The sequence below is a fragment of the Pseudophryne corroboree genome, chromosome 12, assembly GCF_028390025.1.
Source record: "Pseudophryne corroboree isolate aPseCor3 chromosome 12, aPseCor3.hap2, whole genome shotgun sequence".
NCBI lineage: Eukaryota > Metazoa > Chordata > Amphibia > Anura > Myobatrachidae > Pseudophryne > Pseudophryne corroboree.
The window spans coordinates 6,176,169-6,196,377 of NC_086455.1; the positions used below are offsets into that span (position 1 = coordinate 6,176,169).

General features: G+C 50.5%; 1 protein-coding gene across 4 annotated transcripts; it reads left to right on the forward strand.

Annotated features, from left to right (window-relative positions):
* The first annotated feature begins 156 nt into the window (after positions 1 to 156).
* Positions 157 to 19,183, forward strand: USP21 (ubiquitin specific peptidase 21). 4 transcript variants are annotated; one of them, XM_063946799.1, is made up of 14 exons: positions 161 to 385; positions 2,726 to 2,790; positions 2,940 to 3,648; positions 4,547 to 4,606; positions 5,464 to 5,587; positions 5,919 to 6,030; positions 6,853 to 6,990; positions 10,595 to 10,659; positions 11,167 to 11,270; positions 11,978 to 12,064; positions 13,729 to 13,807; positions 15,071 to 15,178; positions 17,523 to 17,637; positions 17,720 to 19,183. In XM_063946799.1, the coding sequence occupies exons 2-14, from the start codon at positions 2,786 to 2,788 to the stop codon at positions 17,805 to 17,807; spliced, it is 1,794 nt and encodes a 597-aa protein (XP_063802869.1). In that variant the 5' UTR covers positions 161 to 385; positions 2,726 to 2,785; the 3' UTR covers positions 17,808 to 19,183. The 4 variants fall into 4 exon arrangements, with proteins under 4 accessions (XP_063802871.1, XP_063802870.1, XP_063802869.1 ...); XM_063946798.1 differs by having other exon boundaries at positions 161 to 380; XM_063946800.1 differs by lacking the exons at positions 13,729 to 13,807; positions 15,071 to 15,178 and having other exon boundaries at positions 159 to 380.
* The last annotated feature ends 1,026 nt before the right edge of the window (positions 19,184 to 20,209 follow it).

Sequence of the window (20,209 nt, forward strand, 5' to 3'; positions counted from 1 at the left end):
TGAGGGCCGCATACTAGTTATCCCTGATATAAATGTACACCGCCGTCTGAAGAACGTTCCCCAGGTATCTGACACTGGAGACTTGGATGGCTGCGGAATTACAGGGGATAATGTTTGCCAGGACTCCATTATGGCCACAATAAAGATGGCCGCCGCCTGGTTACGGCTGCCAGGTAACGGGCTGCGCCGCTGTGTAGTTGCGCATGCGCGTCTTCCCGCTCGCCATGGTAACAGGAGTAAATAGTGGGAGGGGCTGTGGCACTGAGCCCGCATGCGCAGGAGAAATCGGCGGAGGGAAGATGGCGGAGGATGCTGCGGTTGCTATGAGTCCAGGGAGGGGTAGGCCCTGACACCAACACAGCGCGGGTCCGCGGCCTCAGGTAATGTGCGTGTCTGCCAACAGACTCCTGCGTGTAGGGATCAGCCACCCGGTATACTGCCCCCCACTGTGTGTGTAGGGATCAGTCACCCGGTATACTGCCCCCCACTGTGTGTGTAGGGATCAGTCACCCGGTATACTGCCCCCCACTGTGTGTGTAGGGATCAGTCACCCGGTATACTACCCCCACTGTGTGTGTAGGGATCAGCCACCCGGTATACTGCCCCTCCCACTGTGTGCGTAGGGATCAGCCACCCGGTATACTGCCACCCACTGTGCGTGTAGGGATCAGCCACCCGGTATACTGCCACCCACTGTGCGTGTAGGGATCAATCACCCGGTATACTGCCCCCCACCCCCACTGTGTGTGTAGGGATCAGTCACCCGGTATACTGCCCCCCCAACTGTGCGTGTAGTGATCAGCCACCCGGTATAATGGCCCCACTGTGTGTGTAGGGATCAGTCACCCGGTATACTGCCCCCCACTGTGTGTGTAGGGATCAGCCACCCGGTATACTGCCCCTCCCACTGTGTGCGTAGGGATCAGCCACCCGGTATACTGCCACCCACTGTGCGTGTAGGGATCAGCCACCCGGTATACTGCCACCCACTGTGCGTGTAGGGATCAATCACCCGGTATACTGCCCCCCACCCCCACTGTGTGTGTAGGGATCAGTCACCCGGTATACTGCCCCCCCAACTGTGCGTGTAGTGATCAGCCACCCGGTATAATGGCCCCACTGTGTGTGTAGGGATCAGTCACCCGGTATACTGCCACCCACTGTGCGTGTAGGGATCAATCACCCGGTATACTGCCCCCCACCCCCACTGTGTGCGTAGGGATCAGCCACCCGGTATACTGCCACCCACTGTGCGTGTAGGGATCAGCCACCCGGTATACTGCCACCCACTGTGCGTGTAGGGATCAATCACCCGGTATACTGCCCCCCACCCCCACTGTGTGTGTAGGGATCAGTCACCCGGTATACTGCCCCCCCAACTGTGCGTGTAGTGATCAGCCACCCGGTATAATGGCCCCACTGTGTGTGTAGGGATCAGTCACCCGGTATACTGCCCCCCCACTGTGTGTGTAGGGATCAGCCACCCGGTATACTGCCCCTCCCACTGTGTGCGTAGGGATCAGCCACCCGGTATACTGCCACCCACTGTGCGTGTAGGGATCAGCCACCCGGTATACTGCCACCCACTGTGCGTGTAGGGATCAACCACCCGGTATACTGCCCCCTCCAACTGTGCGTTTAGGGATCAGCCACCCGGTATAATGGCCCCACTGTGTGCGTAGGGATCAGCCACCCGGTATACTGCCCCCCACTGTGTGCGTAGGGATCAGCCACCCGGTATACTGCCCCCCCCCCACTGTGTGTGTAGGGATCAGCCACCCAGTACACTGCCACCCACAGTGTGAGTAGGGATCAGTCACCCGGTATACTGCCACCCACTGTGTGTGTAGGGATCAGCCACCCGGTATACTGCCCCCCACTGTGTGTGTAGGGATCAGCCACCCGGTATACTGCCCCCCCACTGTGTGTGTAGGGATCAGTCACCCGGTATACTGCCCCCCCACTGTGTGTGAAGGTATCAGTCACGCGGTATACTGCCCCCCACTGTGTGTGTAGGGATCAGTCACCCGGTATACTGCCCCCCACTGTGTGTGTGTAGGGATCAGTCATTCGGTATACTGCCCCTCACTGTGTGTGTAGGGATCAGCCACCCGGTATACTGCCCCCCCCCACTGTGTGTGTAGGGATCAGTCACCCGGTATACTGCCCCTCACTGTGTGTGTAGGGATCAGCCACCCGGTATACTCTCCCCCCCCCCCCCCACACACACACTGTGTGTGTAGGGATCAGCCAACCGGTATACTGCCCCCCCCCACAGTGTGTGTAGGGATCAGTCACCCGGTATACTACCCCCCACTGTGTGTGTAGGGATCAGCCACCCAATATACTGCCCCCCACTGTGTGTGTAGGGATCAGGGATAGAGATTAGGAAAGACTGGTACCCAGCAGTAGCCCTGATCCTCCTCTGTACAATGGGCTGTGGTCTCCGGTATCACCCAGCCGTTTCCCATACGTGACAGAGCCCCTGTGAGTGACCGTACTGTGTGTGTCATGAGTGCAGGATACACATAATAGAATGTGGCTGGGATGGTCATATCACATCATTGTTCTCTTAGCCAAACATTCTCCATTATACTTCCCTTCAGCTGCGCGAGGGTTAAACCTACTCTCGTAGTGCTACAGATCCCAGTGGGACGCCATTTTTACTCCTGGCATTTATAACCTCTGCAAATCAGTGCGGATTAACTGCTTCCTCCTTTCCCAGGCTGCCGAGATGTGAGCTGAGAGCGCGGAACTGGGACACACCACCCACACACCGTGGACAATGAGGTACTTGGGATTATATTGCCCCCCTTACCCCAGGAAGCTGGAGGTGACCTTACATCCACCATGTCTATATACTATATAAATCTGGTTACTGCTCTAGAACCAAAGCAACTTCCACTGTTCCTGTGCTAAATGTAACTTGTTACCCACAGGGTGCACCAATCCCTACGGCCCTCAATGCCCCAGGCATGTGAACCCAGGTTTGCACGGAGTCGTGAGTCCCCGGTGATCACCACTCAGCCGGCCGCAGTTGGCAAGGTCCTCACATCCCTCCGCACTGTCAGCCAGGAGCGCTCGGCTTATGCTTCCACCATCTACAGCAATGGAACGGTCCCTGCTCCCAAGCTCCGGCCACTGCCTCCCCGCCCGCTGGTGGAGAAGAGTAAGGACCGCGGTCGGAGTGCACAGCGTACGGATCCTGCTAGTAAGAGGGGGCCGGTGAAGGCTAATCACATGATCATCGTCACCAGCCCCCCGCCACCCAGCAAAGCATCCGCTCACACCCCTCAGGTCAGAGTTGGCAGTCTTTCTCGGTCTAAATCTGTCAGTCACGGGGACCTGAGCCTGAACAGAGAAAAGACGGAGGAGATCAGCAAAGGTCTGGCCCAGGTGGTGGTCCGAGAGCGCAGCGCCTCGTCCAGCCGGAAGCCCCCATTAGACACGGCATCCCTGAGGAGGAGCAGCTCTCTCAAAAGGCTCAACGTGCTGCCCGCTGTGGAGGCTCCACAGAAGACCTGCAACACCTCTCTTCTGTCACTGCGGCCCGACGTGTCCACCAAGACAACGCAGCGAGAACCCCAAGAGTCCTACCAGCACCCGCAAGCCTGTGGCCCCCCGGACAGCCCGTCTCCATCTTCTCTTGTGAGTACCTGCAAATACAATCTCCATGGATTAGTCCGATGTTGGGCCATGGTGGAGATAGCTAACCCCAAGCCTTGTGTAATCATTGGGAACGCTTTTGCGCTTGACCATAATTCCGGTTGGGTGATGATGGCGGTCGCCCACTTTGGGCTATCGGCCAAGTGCGCCATCAGGCCGTCACGCATGAGGGCTTCCCAGCCAGGATAGCATGACTTGTAACCAGACGTGTTTGTGACTTGATCACAAGTATGTATGTTTGTATGTGTACATATATATATATATATATATATAATATAAATTTCTGTTTATAGTAACACTATAGTTGCGGTGTATAGGGACCCAGTTCTGTGTATCCTTATGTAACCATGCATACATTGCCAAGGTCGTACGGTGTTCCCTCTACGCTGCTGTCGTACGGTGTTCCCTCCCCTTCTCCTCCACGGAGAGAGAGGGCAGGATGACACTACAGCTAATTAATCCCAAGGAGATGAGCCTGCTGAACCACCTTGAATAGTCCCAGTGACAATCCGCTGAGAGGATGACAGGGAGAGACCGTCCCACTAATCCCCTCAGTCTCCAAGGTGCTAGTGAGCGGGTAGGACAGCCTGGCACCCTGGCAGAGCCGCACCATGCCTGGGCTCCAGGGGACATGCCTGGTGGAGCTACCGCAGAAACTTCAGCGCACCTTGGCCGACAAGAAGGAGGTGCAGGGGAAGGGGGCTGACATTTCCGAATCGGTTGTCCATACTGCCATGATGGGTCTGCTGCTGATGACCTGCGAGGTAACGACCAGCTGTAGGGCCGGGCGCTTCATGCCCAACCATCTTTCCTTGTGTAACTCTGCAGCGTCTGATGTCTGACATGCCAGCCGCTGACTGCTCTCTCTGCTTCCCCACAGCCGCCGCGTGTTCCCGTCCTCGGCTCAGGACATGTCGGACTGCGGAATCTAGGCAACACGGTAGGTTTGGCGCGGCCTCTATGGGAAACCCTTGTGGAACTACAAGTACCAATGTGTCCTTGCTAACCTGATCCTGACAAATCTATCCATTTCACCCCGCCCACTCATTGCTAGCATATAATTGGCTGGTTAAGCTGTCCTGAAATTGTACAGCAACATTATTAGAATCATTCTAAAGTCTTTGTATAAATTATTAATCTTCTGCTACGATAAAATATTTGCTCTGTGCTTAGAACCCGAGGGTCGTTTTACGGGAATAATGATGTAACTGGTCTTTAGTGCTGGTAATAGAATAGATTATGCCCCACCCGCTGTATACATCTGGTTGCCATAGGAAGGGATATAAATGTCCCGCCATCATATGAATTTTCTGATGTCGCTGGGAAATTAACCCCAGACACGGGAGACATCCGGCACTCAGTGATGTCAGCTAGGAGACGCCGTTAGGTAGAACGGATTGTCACGCAGGTCAGAGTGTTCCATTGGACGCCTATTGTACTAAGAGAACCAAGAGGAGATGTTGGATACGGCCTACCTCAGAATGTACCTAACCCATGATTAATATAAATGAGGGGATATATTATATATACCTGTCATTCAGCCTCTCGTGCAGAGCGTACAAGTGCGTCTGATTTGTCCATGCAATGTCTAAATCTAGAACTATTGTATGAGTGTGTGTGTGTGTGTGTATATATATATATATATATATATATATATATATATACACACACACACACACACACACACACACACACACACACACTCATAAAATAGTTCTAGATTTATATATATATATATATATATATATATATATATATATATATATAATATGTTTGTGTTATTCTTACTCCTTGCAGTGTTTCCTAAACGCCGTCCTCCAGTGTCTGAGCAGCACGAAGCCCCTCCGGGATTACATCCTCCGGCAGGAATTCCGCCATGAGCAGGCGGCGAACTCCAGGACGCCGCAGGATCTCACAGAGGGTACGCTGCGTGATGTCACACTGCCCACAGCGCCACTTAGTGGCCATAGAGTATTATGATAAATATATATGTATGTATGTACAGTATGTATGTCAGAAGTTTTCTTTGTGTGGTTATAGGCCACAAGGTGGCGCTGTTGTCCCTGAAGTCTATGGAGACGTTTTATGCTATGGTTATAATGGATTGATGTGAATGTGTCGGCCAGGTGCAACTAGTGTAACTCACTAGTTGCAGTTGAGATCACTGGAGGGTTCCTCCCGTCCGTGTATCGCGTGACCTTCATCTAATCAGTTTACTCAAGCTAACTTTGTTTTGTGTGTCTCATCCCCAGCTTTTGCTGACGTCCTTACCTCCTTGTGGAGCCCAGAGCCCCCAGACTCTGCTAACCCTGCTCGGCTAAGAGCTGTCTTCCAGAAATACATCCCGTCTTTTACAGGATACAGGTAAACGTGAGATCAGGAGCCATCCTATAATTTCAGTCTGTTTACAATATATGATAGGAAGCAGTCACTGACTCACACCAGCTTATTATACCCTCCTTATTAATATGCACCATTTACTGAATGGATAGGCTGCACTCTCAGTGATGTCACTGTCTCCTAGTGACTGGATAGGCTGCACTCTCAGTGATGTCACTGTCTCCTAGTGACTGGATAGGCTGCACTCTCAGTGATGTCACTGTCTCCTAGTGACTGGATAGGCTGCACTCTCAGTGATGTCACTGTCTCCTAGTGACTGGATAGGCTGCACTCTCAGTGATGTCACTGTCTCCTAGTGACTGGATAGGCTGCACTCTCAGTGATGTCACTGTCTCCTAGTGACTGGATAGGCTGCACTCTTTCTGATGTCACTGGTTCCTAGTGACTGGATAGGCTGCACTCTGTGATGTTACTGGTTCCTAGTGACTGAATAGGCTGCACTCTCAGTGATGTCACTGGGTCCTAGTGACTGGATAGGCTGCACTCTGTGATGTTACTGGTTCCTAGTGACTGAATAGGCTGCACTCTCAGTAATGTCACTGGGTCCTAGTGACTGGATAGGCTGCACTCTCAGTGATGTCACTGGGTCCTAGTGACTGGATAGGCTGCACTCTCAGTGATGTCACTGGGTCCTAGTGACTGGATAGGCTGCATTCTTTACACTTTTATAACTTTGTTATATTCTTCAGTTGATTTTCAGTATTGTGTAATATATGCTTATGTAATATAATAATTTCCTTACCTGAGTTTCCCCGTGTCTCAGTATTGATATTGTGACCCATGTAGCCAGCAAGATGCTCAGGAATTTCTCAAGTTCTTCATGGATCGAATCCACATAGAAATTAACAGGAAGTGTAGGAAAACTCCCAGCATCCTCTCTGATGCCAAACGTCTAATCCAACTGGAACCTCAGGACTCCCTCAGGTAACAAAAGGGTTTTAACAGTCTGCTCCTCGCCTCCTGCTTCTCACTTTCTGCTACTCACCTCCTGCTCCCCTTCTCCTGCTTCTCCCCTCCTGCTCCTCGCGTCCTGCTTCTCCCCTTCTGCTCCTCCCCTTCTGCTCCTCTCCTCCTGCTTCTCACCTCCTGCTCCTCCTCCTTCTCCTGCTCCTCGCCTCCTGCTTCTCACTTTCTGCTCCACCCCTTCTGCTCCTCTCCTCCTACTTCTCACTTTCTGCTCCACCCCTTCTGCTCCTCTCCTTCTCCTGCTCCTCTCCTCCTGCTTCTCACTTTCTGCTCCACCCCTTCTGCTACTCTCCTCCTACTTCTCACTTTCTGCTCCACCCCTTCTGCTCCTCTCCTCCTACTTCTCACTTTCTGCTCCACCCCTTCTGCTCCTCTCCTCCTACTTCTCACTTTCTGCTCAACCCCTTCTGCTCCTCTCCTCCTACTTCTCACTTTCTGCTCCACCCATACTGCTCCTCTTCTCCTGCTTCTCACCTCCTGCTCCTCTTCTCCGGCTCCTCCTCTTCTCACCTCCTTCTCCTCTTCTCCTGCTCCTCCTCTTCTCCTCACCTCCTTCTCCTCTTCTCCTGCTCCTCCTCTTCTCTTCTCCTGCTCCTCTTCTCCTGCTCCTCCTCTTCTCACCTCCTGCTCCTCTTCTCACCTCCTGCTCCACTTCTCCTGCTCCTCCTCTTCTCACCTCCTGCTCCTCTTCTCACCTCCTGCTCCACGCCTCCTGCTTCTCACCTCCTGCTCCTCCTCTTCTCCCCTCCTGCTCCTCTTCTTCTGCTCCTCGCCTCCTGTGCTCTTATAATGAGATAATATACAGTGACATTATGTATTTTCGCTGACTTCTGTGCAGTGTCACGTGATTACCCACAGCCAATTGGTTGTAATATGGCAGCATACTCTATAGTTGGGGCGGGGTTTGATTCATGGGCGTATCTATAACAGATGCAAGGTGTGCAGTTCACATTAGCCCCTCGGTCCAGGGGGTGCCCACCATGCACCCAAATAATTATAGTTATCCCTCTGGAGTCCTGCGTCGGTGGGCAGCGCTGCACAAGTAAATCACTGAGAAAATGGCCACCACAGGTGCCATGTTCCCGGAGACCTACGCATGTGCACCAGAGTCTACTCGCTGCCAGAGAGGGGGAGGCCGTTACGGAGCCTGCACATGGACCATCTTGCTAGTAACAACTTCACAGCGGGTGCCCGGCCATTACAGATTGAGGTGGCGCCTGGTCCAACCCCAAGGGCATACTGCGCTCAGTGCGGCAGTACTGTCCGCAGCGCCCTAGAAACAGCCCTGTTTCCTATAGGTTGGGGATATGTTATTACAGATAGGTGTTTCTTTCATTAAATGACTTGATTTAAGATATTTCTGTGACTAAGGGGAATGTGCGGCCTTTCCCAGCTTTATAGGGCTGATTAGTGAGGCCCCTTGAAGTGCATTAGACACATGGGCGACGCGTTTTGTCTGATCACTGAGGATAATGTATTGCAGTGACATAGCAGCAGATACAGTGTATAATATATCTAATCCTGTTAGGAAATGGGAACTGTTATATAGTGTATAAATGTGTGGATATAGTGACTCTATAGAGAGATAACAGGCCAGTACACTGGTATATGTGTATTGCGCGTCTCTTACCGTCCCGCGACATCCCCAGGGACAGACACTTCTGCAGGCGGCAATGCTGGCAGCGGTTTCTGCTGGAGCGGTCTATCTGACAGCTCTGTTGCTGACTGCAAGAATAGATGGATTTGGGTGCAGCGGGGTATAGAGCGTCACTGATGGGTACAGCGTGGTTGCATGGGGCGTAGAGAGTCACTGATGGGTATAGTGTTGATGGGGATGAGGGGTAGAGAGTCACTGATGGGCACAGTGAGGTTGGGTGGGGTTGGGGGGTATAAAGAGTCACTGATTTGTATAGTTGTGTTGGTGGGGATGGAGACGGGAGGTAGAGAGTTTCTGTTGGGCACAGTGGAGTTGCATGGGGCATAGAGAGTCACTGATGGTTATAGTGGTGTGGATGAGGGGTAGAGAGTCACTGATGGGCACAGTGGGGTTGGGTGAGGAGGAGGTAGAGAGTCACTGATGGGCACAGTGCGGTTGCATGAGGTATAGAGAGTCACTGATGGGTATATTGGTGTTGATGGGGATGAGGGGTAGAGAGTCACTGATGTGCACAGTGGGGTTGGGTGAGGAGGAGGTAGAGAGTCACTGATGGGCACAGTGCGGTTGCATGAGGTATAGAGAGTCACTGATGGGTATATTGGTGTTGATGGGGATGAGGGGTAGAGAGTCACTGATGGGCACAGTAGGGTTGGGTGGAGTGGGGGTAGAGAGTCACTGATAGGTGTAGTGGTGTTAGTGGGGTTGGGTGAGGAGGAGGTAGAGAGTCACTGATGGTTATAGTGGTGTTGATGGGGATGAGAGGTAGAGAGTCACTGATGGGCACAGTGGGGTTGGGTGGGGAGGGGGTAGAGAGTCACTGATGGCTATAGTGGTGTTGATGAGGATGAGGGGTAGAGAGTCACTGGTTGGCACAGTGGGGTTGGGTGGGGAGGGGGTAAAGAGTCACTGATGGGCACAGTGGAGTTGCATGAGGTATAGAGAGTCACTGATGGGTATAGTGGTGTTGATGGGGATGAGGGGTAGAGAGTCACTGATGGGCACAGTGGGGTTGGGTGAGGAGGAGGTAGAGAGTCACTGATGGGTATAGTGGTGTTGATGGGGATGAGAGGTAGAGAGTCACTGATGGGCACAGTGGGGTTGGGTGGGGAGGGGGTAGAGAGTCACTGATGGGTATAGTGGTGTTGATGAGGATGAGGGGTAGAGAGTCACTGATGGGCACAGTGGGGTTGGGTGAGGAGGAGGTAGAGAGTCACTGATGGGCACAGTGGAGTTGCATGAGGTATAGAGAGTCACTGATGGGTATAGTGGTGTTGATGGGGATGAGGGGTAGAGAGTCACTGATGGACACAGTGGGGTTGGGTGGAGTGGGGGTAGAGAGTCACTGATAGGTGTAGTGGTGTTAGTGGGGTTGGGTGAGGAGGAGATATAGAGTCACTGATGGGTATAGTGGTGTTGATGGGGATGAGGGGTAGAGAGTCACTGATGGACACAGTGGGGTTGGGTGGGGTGGCGGTAGAGAGTCACTGATAGGTGTAGTAGTGTTGATGGGGATGAGGGGTAGAGAGTCACTGATGGACACAGTGGGGTTGGGTGGAGTGGGGGTAGAGAGTCACTGATAGGTATAGTGGTGTTGATGTGGATGAGGGGTAGAGAGTCACTGATGGACACAGTGGGGTTGGGTGGGGTGGCGGTAGAGAGTCACTGATAGGTGTAGTAGTGTTGATGGGGATGAGGGGTAGAGAGTCACTGATGGACACAGTGGGGTTGGGTGGAGTGGGGGTAGAGAGTCACTGATAGGTATAGTGGTGTTGATGGGGATGAGGGGTAGAGAGTCACTGATGGGCACAGTGGGGTTGGGTGGGGAGGAGGTAAAGAGTCACTGATTGAGTACAGTGGGAGTTGGGGACCGGAGAGTCGCTGACTTGTACAGCTTATTTTCCCCAGTGATGACGAGCGAGCCAATCAGATGTGGAAGCAGTACCTGGAGAGAGAAGATAGCAAAGTAGTAGGTAAGTGTTTCATGTTACACTTATTTAGGTTATTATTAACACAGTCAGGCGAGACAGAGTTCTGGGTTATTTTCCACGTACAGCAATATATTACTTGAAGTCTTTTAGTCGCAGTATTTGGGTTGTCCTCTGTCAGACAACTTCCATTTATTGGGTTACACCCGCCCTTTACTACTTTTCACAATGATGTTTATACCATCAAGGCTGAGTCCTTCATTAACCCACTTTGACGCATCATACGGCGGCTGTGTAGATACAGGTGCATCCAGTGCAGAGATAAGTGTCATAACCAAGGATGACACAAATACATAACTCATATAAAGGCAGAAAATGTATCAGGAAAAAAAAGTTGCATTATGGCAGTACACAAACCTGGGAGTTACACGGCCTCTATAAACAGTCATTTTGTAGCCGTTTATGGACCACAAATACCAGCATGCCATTTTGTGTAACTTTCACCATAGAGATCATCCTGTCTGTTCTACTAATCATTTTCTGCCCCTCCAGATTTATTTGTGGGCCAGTTAAAGAGCTGCCTTAAGTGCCAGGCTTGTGGCTACCGATCGCCTACGTTTGATGTCTTCTGTGATCTGTCTCTGCCCATCCCCAAGGTAGGGAAAGGGTGGTGCATGGTCTCTTTTTTTATTTTTATTTTTGCCCAGTTATGCTGACAGTCTCCCAGTAAACGGACTTTAGGGTCGATCCATACGAGAGACGCAGACTGATAAGTGTCATACCTTGCTGCATAATACGCACATAATCTAACAGCAGAGGACAGCTGTCACACGTACGTTTCGCCAGCTGCTTCCCACTGCCTCCTGGGGGTAGGGTGGGGGGCTATCACTGGTACCGGTCTGTAGCTCAGGGAGTGTGCAACTCACCCATTGGTACAATGAGAGGCATGGCTGTATTTAGTGATCTGGGGTATTCTCTGGGTTCCCTCACTGCATTCAGCATCTGTAGGAGGTCACCTCTTCTCACTCCCGCAGGATCCGCAAATAAGTGTTTATAAAAGGGTTTTACAGGAATGTGCTGTCAATGACGGGCTTTAATAACCTGAGCTAGGCCCACCTATGCCGGAGAGATGATGATAAATAGAGGATAATAATGCGCTGACCAAAAGACTCATTGAGGGGACCTGCCGGATCCACCAGGCTGCAGAACGTAGAACTTTAAATCCAGTGGAGACATTGTTTGTGATAGGGTCTTTATACATGAAGAAACATGAATATATAGACAGTCGCTAAGTGACCATGATACATGGTATTATCTATCAGCCTCTAACATTGTGTTCCTCATTCTTTGTCCCTCTCTGCAGAAAGGTTTCACCAGCGGTAAAGTCTCCCTGATCGATTCCTTCAGCCTGTTCACTAAGGAGGAAGAGTTGAACTCTGAGAACGCCCCGGTAATTCCCCCGTTAGGTTGCTGTCGTCAGTATAATCTACCAGTTACGTCATAGGAAGGTGCTGCCAGTTTCATATATCATACATGTATGATAAGGATGATCCGTGTTCCATGGGGAAAACGGTTTTAAACATACTACAGTAGTTCCTTCATCTTTTCAAGTGAACCTATAGCTGTACGCTGTGGAGGCGGCCATTTTGTGACTCGGACTGATAGTCATGCAGCCAATCAGTCCACAGACGTGACCGACCATTTATCTCCGAGACACTGGCTTCCAGTAACTAGATAGGCCACATTCTGATGCCTTCAAAATGGCTGCCTTCATTGTGTGCTGACAGATGCCCTTTAAGGAGGTTGGAGGTACAATGTGGGGGAGGCACGTATAACCAATGGTAATAATGCAGTGTATTTTCTTTTATCATTACCAAAATATTCATATTATTTGACCTCAGTCCAGCTGGTTGAGCCAGTGAATGTGTATTTGTGGATGGTACAATCATTTATTGCTGTTGATAAATAGCAGAATACAAGGTAATACCCGATGGCAACGTACGTTTCCTGTGTCACCTTTAGGCCTCTGTCCTTCGCCTATGAATCTGTAAATCTGTGCACAGGACTTCATTCAGTAAGGGCTGCAATTGTAATGCAAAAAGAGGAGCATGCCACCTCCTTCCTGCATTTGTGATGCAATCGCATCTGTGGTGAACGTCGCGACCAATAGTCGTGATGTTCATCTGCGACTGTAGGCTGAGCAAGCGTGAGCATACTCAGGCTTGCAGTCACAGGGCGGCTTACGAAGCCAAGTAAACTGCAGACGTGACGCGGTTCTTGGCCTTGCCACTCCCAGAAAACAGAGTGAAACGTCCCTGTTTGCCCAAACGCCGGACACCCCCGTACCTCCCTCTTAACGCCTCTGCCTGTCAGTGAGGCGGAGGTTTTTGCATCCCTGCGATGAAATCGCAGAACGCGTTCTGCACGTGCTCAGAATGGGTCCTGCGCGTGTGCAGTTTTCTGACCATTGGGAAACTGCAATAATGATCGCATAAGCTATCCTTACTGACTTAGGACCATAGATGGTTTCATTTCGCTGCTCGTCCGCTTCCCATTCCTGAGTGATGGAAGGTAGAGATGCTCCACCCTTAGGGCATCATTCAGAGATGGAAGTCAGGCCGATATTTAGGAGTTGAGCGGTTATCGTCTGACTGCGCGTGGGATTTATTTGCCAAGTGGTTTGCAGGCACTGACTGTTAGGGGCGTCAACAGGGAGTGATGGCAGAAACGCAGGAATGTCGCAACTGTTTTAGTGGCGATCCAGTACGCAGAAAACATGGCACCAGCATCTCGGTTCCTGTGGCCATTCTGCGCAACCATTCAGGACTGCGACAATTGCCTGATCTGCTACCGATGCTGCCTCCTAGTATGCAGCCGGTGGTGGGCATCTCCGCAGATCCCGGCGCCTGAGACATTAGCGTTGTTTTGTACAGTAGCCGCGTACAGGGTCACAGACATAAATGCACTAACGCACATCTCTGTGTCGGGCCCTTTAAACATCTTTTTCAATATATTCACTGTTGGTTTGGGGTAACTTGTGCTTTAAGGTGTATGTGTACGTGATACCTGTAGCTCCAGGTCTTCAACCAGTATATGATGGTTTGTGTCTGACAGATCTGTGACCGCTGCCGGCAGAGGACAAAAAGCACCAAGAAGCTCACCATCCAGCGCTTTCCCAGAATCCTCGTGTTACGTATCCTTTATCTTGCAGAGCAGATCTCCTCTGTGTGTGGTGGGCGTTACAGGGAGGAACATCTCTTGGTTCTCCGTCTTGTTAGAATGAGAGGAGATGTGTAGTGATAAAGTTCATGGAGAAATCACACAATGCAGTAATCTCTCTCAGCCTGCAGATGGCGCTGTGTGCAGTCTAGATACTTATGACAGATACCTGAAGCATCACCTGCAGTGTGACAGGGTGAGGAGTCTGCAGGTGGAGAGACTGTGTTGGCCAAATTGCTGTATTGCTCGTGGGTCACCACAACAGCCAAAGAGCCTAATCAAAGTCAGATCAGATGTGCTGGCGAAATCCAGTCATTATCTAGTCGGATATACATGACCGTGCATCCCATCCATTCACCAGGAGGAGGCTGTAGAATCTGAAAGCTTAAACTTCCACATTCTGCTGCTGAGTGATGTCACTAGTCCCTAGCGATTGGTTGGGCTTCATTCTGAGTGATGTCACTGGTCCCTAGCGACTGGATAGGCTGTATTCTGAGTGATGTCACTGGTCCTTAGCGACTGGATAGGCTGCACTCTGGGTTATGTCGCTGGTTCCTAGCGACTGGATAGGCGGCACTCTCAGTGATGTCACTGGTCCCTAGTGACTGGATAGGCTGCACTCTTAGTGATGTCACTGTGCTTAGTGACTGGATAGGCTGCACTCTCAGTGATGTCACTGGTTCCTAGTGACTGGATAGGCTGCACTCTCAGTGATGTCACTGGCTCCTAGTGACTGGATAGGCTGCACTCTCAATGATGTCACTGGCTCCTAGTGACTGGATAGGCTGCACTCTCAGTGATGTCACTGGCTCCTAGTGACTGGATAGACTGCACTCTCAGTGATGTCACTGGTTCCTGGTGACTGGATAGACTGCACTCTCAGTGATGTCACTGGCTCCTAGTGACTGGATGAGCTGCACTCTCATTGGTGTCACTGTGCCTAGTGACTGGATAGGCTGCACGCTCAGTGATGTCACTGGCTCCTAGTGACTTGATAGGATGCACTCTCAGTGATGTCACTGGTCTCTAGTGACTGGATAGGCTGCACTCTCAGTGATGTCACTGCCTCCTAGTGACTGGATAGGCTGCACTCTCAGTGATGTCACTGCCTCCTAGTGACTGGATAGGCTGCGCTCTCAAGTGAATATCATTTGGGTCCCTGTAGCTCCAGGCAGTAAGAATCTCCCATTTTGGACAGCCAGCTGTGCCACATCTTCCATAACTTTCCGCCTCACAGACCTGAACAGATTCTCCAGCACCAAGTTTTCCATCAAGAAATGTTCGGTGTTTGTAGACTTCCCCTTACACCGACTCAGCCTGAAGGAATTTGCCAGCGAGAAAGCCGGTAGGTTGGCTGTTTCTGTGCCCTTCCCTGCGCTGCGGAATGATGCAAGCCTAGACTGGACATAGAGGCCTCTGCGGTGATCATCAGAGCAGTGTATAATAGTGAGGATTAGCGTTATGCCTGGCTATGGATATTCTTATACCACTTGCTAGTCAATGGAATAAATGTCTTTGTGTGTTTCATCTACGAATCCTATGCCTGTACCGCTTCCGTCCATCCTAAAGGCGCTGCTCTCTGTGCTGCGGTACAGGAGGTGGCATCATTATAAGCTGATCGTTATATCAACAGCAGAGAGAGAGAGGTCATCCGGCATGACCTGGCTGATGTGCGGGGCTATTGTAGAGACTCCGTGGACCTTTACAGACAGTGATTCCATATAAGAACCATAGAAAAGCATTACAGGATGAGGCCACAACAGGGGAGGTGGTAGTTTGGTGCCCCCTGTGTAATATCGGCCCCACCGCCATGCCACAAACCCAGTGTCCCTCTACTTTGAGTGGAGGAAAGCAAATAGCTTTTCCCACAGAGCAAACCACTGTCTGCCACATGGCACAGCTGCGGGGGTCCGGTGTAGACACAGGACTGCATTATCCGCAGCCCCTGGAAAATGAAAAGTCTACAGTAAAGGGGAATGCTAGATACACTGTGTAAGAGAATGTACCTAGCAGAGGATTAGACAAGGTGGCTTTATCCTAGGAGCCTACTATCAATACCCCTTTCAGACATCCAAAATCCCGGGTTTTTCACACATGAACGCGCATCAACCCGGGATTTTGGCATGTCTGAAAGACCCCAACCCGGGAACACATTCCTGGGGTGCTGACCCTGCAGTGACCAGGGTTTTTCCCGGGACTTAAGTCCCGGGTAGACGACCCGGTTTAGGTCTGAAAGGTGTGACCCGGGAATTTGCTCCCAGGTCGCACCTGATTGGCGTGTGTATTTGTAGAAGGGCCGGGGCTGCCTGGAGGGGGCCGGAGTGAAGAGGGGGCATGCGCCGGCTGCTGTAGTCCGTGCTACAGTGAGTAGTTGAAGCAGCCGGCGCAGCCTAAAAACAGAGAGGCGGCCTGTTGTGGTGTGTGTATGTATGAATTTGGCATGTATGTGTATATTACATGTATGTGTGTGTTTGAGTGTGACATGTGTATGTGTAAGACGTGTGTGTGTAACATGTACGAGTGTGACGTCTGTGTGTGTGTGAGACATGAGAATAGCCTTGTCTGCCCAGGTCTCTGGTTTCGTGTGAAAGGGGCTCCCAGCAAAGACCCGGGATTTTTCAGAAGTGTAAAATCCGGGACTGAGCAGGGAAATTCCCGGGTGGTATGTATGAAAGGGGTACTGGTGACAGCCCCAGGTGACATTCGGAGGACACGGGTTTGTGCGGCAGCACTGTTGTGTCTATACAGGAGCTGGCTGGTCCCGGCTCCATAGACCCTAGACGCGGCTTCTAGTTATTTAGTGATGTGCAGTACGGAGCAGCCTGGCAGCACAGTCAATAGGGATATCCTGGGGAGAAGCAGCTCCAGCAATAATGTATATTGTCTGATCTCTGGATCCCGCGTGGCTTTCTATACGCAGCAGCGACATAAATACCATTTACACGATTGGGACTTGTTATGCACATATTAACCACACTATATACTAACAAACTCTCCGCTTATAAAGGTTCCATGTAAGTGCGCTGTGTATGAGTAGGGAATATAATACTGGTATGACGCAGCTCTGCCTTTACCGCCGCAGATCACACAAGTGCGAGTGATCGTAGCCCCCCTCTGTCCTCCCTTCTCCCGGCCGTACAGCAGTACTGAGCAGGACTATAATAGTATCCGCCTGGACGGTCAGAGGAGAAGCCGCCTGTGAGTGAAAGTGGATTGTCGGAGGGTTTGTAGGCTGCTATCCCGGTAATAGAGAGAGGGGATTGTCAGGTATTAGTGTCAAGGTCTCGTGTGACAGGATTAAGGCGGATTAGGGAGTCTCCTGCCAGGATGGGACCATCTCAGATTACATGACAATGTCACCTAAACTATATAACCAATCCATGAGACCAGGACCTGGGGTTCATCAAGTCCGTAAACTTGCACTCTAGAGGCGTAATGACAGAACGTATCAAAAAAATAGTTTAAATCTTTTATATAACAGGAGATGTGACCAAGAGCTTACAGTTTAGTATAGACGCAGTCCCAGTGTTCTTACAAAGCACTGGTGTCATGGGAGACCTAGTTATAAGCAGTCTTATCGATACTCTGGAAGACCCCAGGAGCTTACAATCTAGTGTAATGTCTGGGATTTATGTCATTGAGCCTATATACATACGTGTGTAAGATAACGTGTCACTTACTGATTGCAGGAAGCCCGATGTACAACCTGTATGCCCTCTGCAATCACTCAGGCAGTGTACACTACGGCCACTACACCAGCTACTGCAAGGGCCAGTCCGGATGGTGCGTCTACAATGACTCCCGGTGAGTTCTGTTACGTCTCTCTGATGATTTAGTCCAGAGAAATGTATCGGAGCTTGTCTGATGAAACTTTTGCCCCCTGCAGAGTCACACCCATCAGTGAGAGCCAAGTCCAGACCAGCGAGGCGTACGTCCTATTCTACGAGCTGGAAGACAGCGGTCTGAAGAAATAGCCTACTGGGGACACTGGACCATCTCTTGGAGGTATGAGGTCTCGGTGACCTCGCTCTTTGCTGCTGCTTGAACGAGCCGCCCCCGGATCCTTCCTCTGCCAGGCACTATTTGTGGGTGCCGGAGCCGAGCTGCGATTCCGACTCGGATTTTGAAGCAATAAATGGTTCTCTACCAATTGGTCTAACAGTTTCAGACTGCGCGGCTTACCGCAGGAAACGTGTATTATGACCACTGCACTGCCCGCCACGGGGCTGCTGGCGCCAGGTCCAGTCCCAGCACCGAGCGGGAATGGTCGACGGATAAGACGTATCAATAATTTATTTGCTCAGGCTTTGTACTTGAACTACAAGTCCCAGCACTTTCTGCTGTAGTATGATCATTCTAACTCACTGGGACAGACTGCACCTATATGACGAGAGGACTGTTCTGGGATCACGAATAAGAGTTTGAGTGAAATTAGAATTTTTTATTTTTAGGCGCGGCTCATTGAAATAAAAGCACTCGGAGCAATATGCCGCAATGGGCAAAACGCAGCACAATTTGCACCATTTTCTAAAAATAATAGGTGAACAGGTAAACTGGCTGGCAACTAATCATAGTAAGCAGTACCCATAACGGAGATACTCTTTGTTTTAAGGAACGTATCACAAAGAAATGATATATTTTTCATATTTTTATATAATGTGACCAGCAGGCATCTTATTTCATTAGGAAAAGTGTTTTTATTTTTATTGTTTGCGAGCGTTACAGTCGCCACGAAAATTTCATGGCTGTGGTATTTTAATTTAGAGCTGAGGTAAACTGCTGTGCCGGAACTACAAGTCCCAGCATACCTTGCCTGTGCCTGGCAGGCAGTGCTGATATGTGGAGCAGTGAGGGCAGCCATTTTGTGTGTGACTGTCCTTATATAGCACATAAGCAGCAGGCTCCTCGTGCCTTGGTGATGTGGCTGTTTCCAGGTGAATTGATAGTGTGCTTTATTCCCATGTACAGCCCACACAATGGCCGTCTCCATAGTGCGCAGGCCAGGGGTAAATACACAGTTTCAAATTACTTTGAGTAAAAAAAAAATCACTGACATTACAAAATTATAATATGATAACATTGCTCCACCTGTATGTTTCCCCACCACCCCGTTACAATACTATCTTGTGAATTAACTAATTTATTAATTGCCTCCAACTAATCCAATCGGTTTTACTCCTATGGAACACTTTCTGTAAAGTATGTTTTTTTTATGTATATCTGCGTCCATTTCAAGCTATTCCGGTAAGATTTTAATATTTTTGGTACTAAACCGAATGTTTTTATGTAAATATATGATCCTGTCCTAAGTATATTCACATATTTTGCAGTAAATTAACTACAAAACCCAGTGAGCATTGGTGTTCTGCCTGTACTGTGGGGGTCTGGATAGGCTGCATGTGATGTTACTGGCACCTAGTAACTGGATAGGCTGCGCTCTCAGTGATGTCACTGGCACCTAATAACTGGATAGCCTACACTCTCAGTGATGTCACTGGCTCCTAGTGACTGGATAGGCTGCGCTCTCAGTGATGTCACTGGCTCCTAGTAACTGGATAGGCTGCACTCTCAGTGATGTCACTGGCTCCTAATGAGTGGATAGGCCGCACTCTCAGTGATGTCACTGGCTCCTAATGAGTGGATAGGCTGCACTCTCAGTGATGTCACTGGCTCCTAGTGACTGGATAGGCTGCACTCTCAGTGATGTCACTGGCTCCTAGTGACTGGATAGGCTGCACGCTCAGTGATGTCACTGGCTCCTAGTGACTGGATAGGCTGCACTCTCAGTGATGTCACTGGCTCCTAGTGACTGGATAGGCTGCACGCTCAGTGATGTCACTGGCTCCTAGTGACTGGATAGGCTGCACGCTCAGTGATGTCACTGGCTCCTAGTGACTGGATAGGCTGCACGCTCAGTGATGTCACTGGCTCCTAGTGACTGGATAGGCCGCACTCTCAGTGATGTCACTGGCTCCTAATGAGTGGATAGGCTGCACTCTCAGTGATGTCACTGGCTCCTAATGAGTGGATAGGCTGCACTCTCAGTGATGTCACTGGATCCTAGTGATGGTATAAATTGCCCTCTCAGTAATCTCTCTATTAATACCTCCCAACACTGTCCCTCTTTAGTATATTATAGCCTGTTCCGCAGCGCTAGTCAGTTTCTAGGAGGGTATTTTCCATCTTCCCCATGTACTAGAAGTCAGTACGCTGATTGTGTTTAGCTGACACTGATAGAGACCTCCTTATTGTAGCTCCGCAGCAATGGACTGGTTGTTACGTTAAGCTGCAGTGATAAATCCGGTCAGTGTCTTGGGTTCAGGTACAGAGAGAAGAATCCCAGAGGGACCTGTGCTGGTAGGAATTGCCCAGAAGT

What these genes read in the sequence shown, in the direction of transcription:
- USP21 (XM_063946799.1), top strand. An exon ending in TCCCAGAATCCTCGTGTTAC is followed by an intron (nt 13,808 to 15,070) that starts GTATCCTTTATC and finishes TCCGCCTCACAG; the next exon opens with ACCTGAACAGATTCTCCAGC. An exon ending in ATTTGCCAGCGAGAAAGCCG is followed by an intron (nt 15,179 to 17,522) that starts GTAGGTTGGCTG and finishes TACTGATTGCAG; the next exon opens with GAAGCCCGATGTACAACCTG.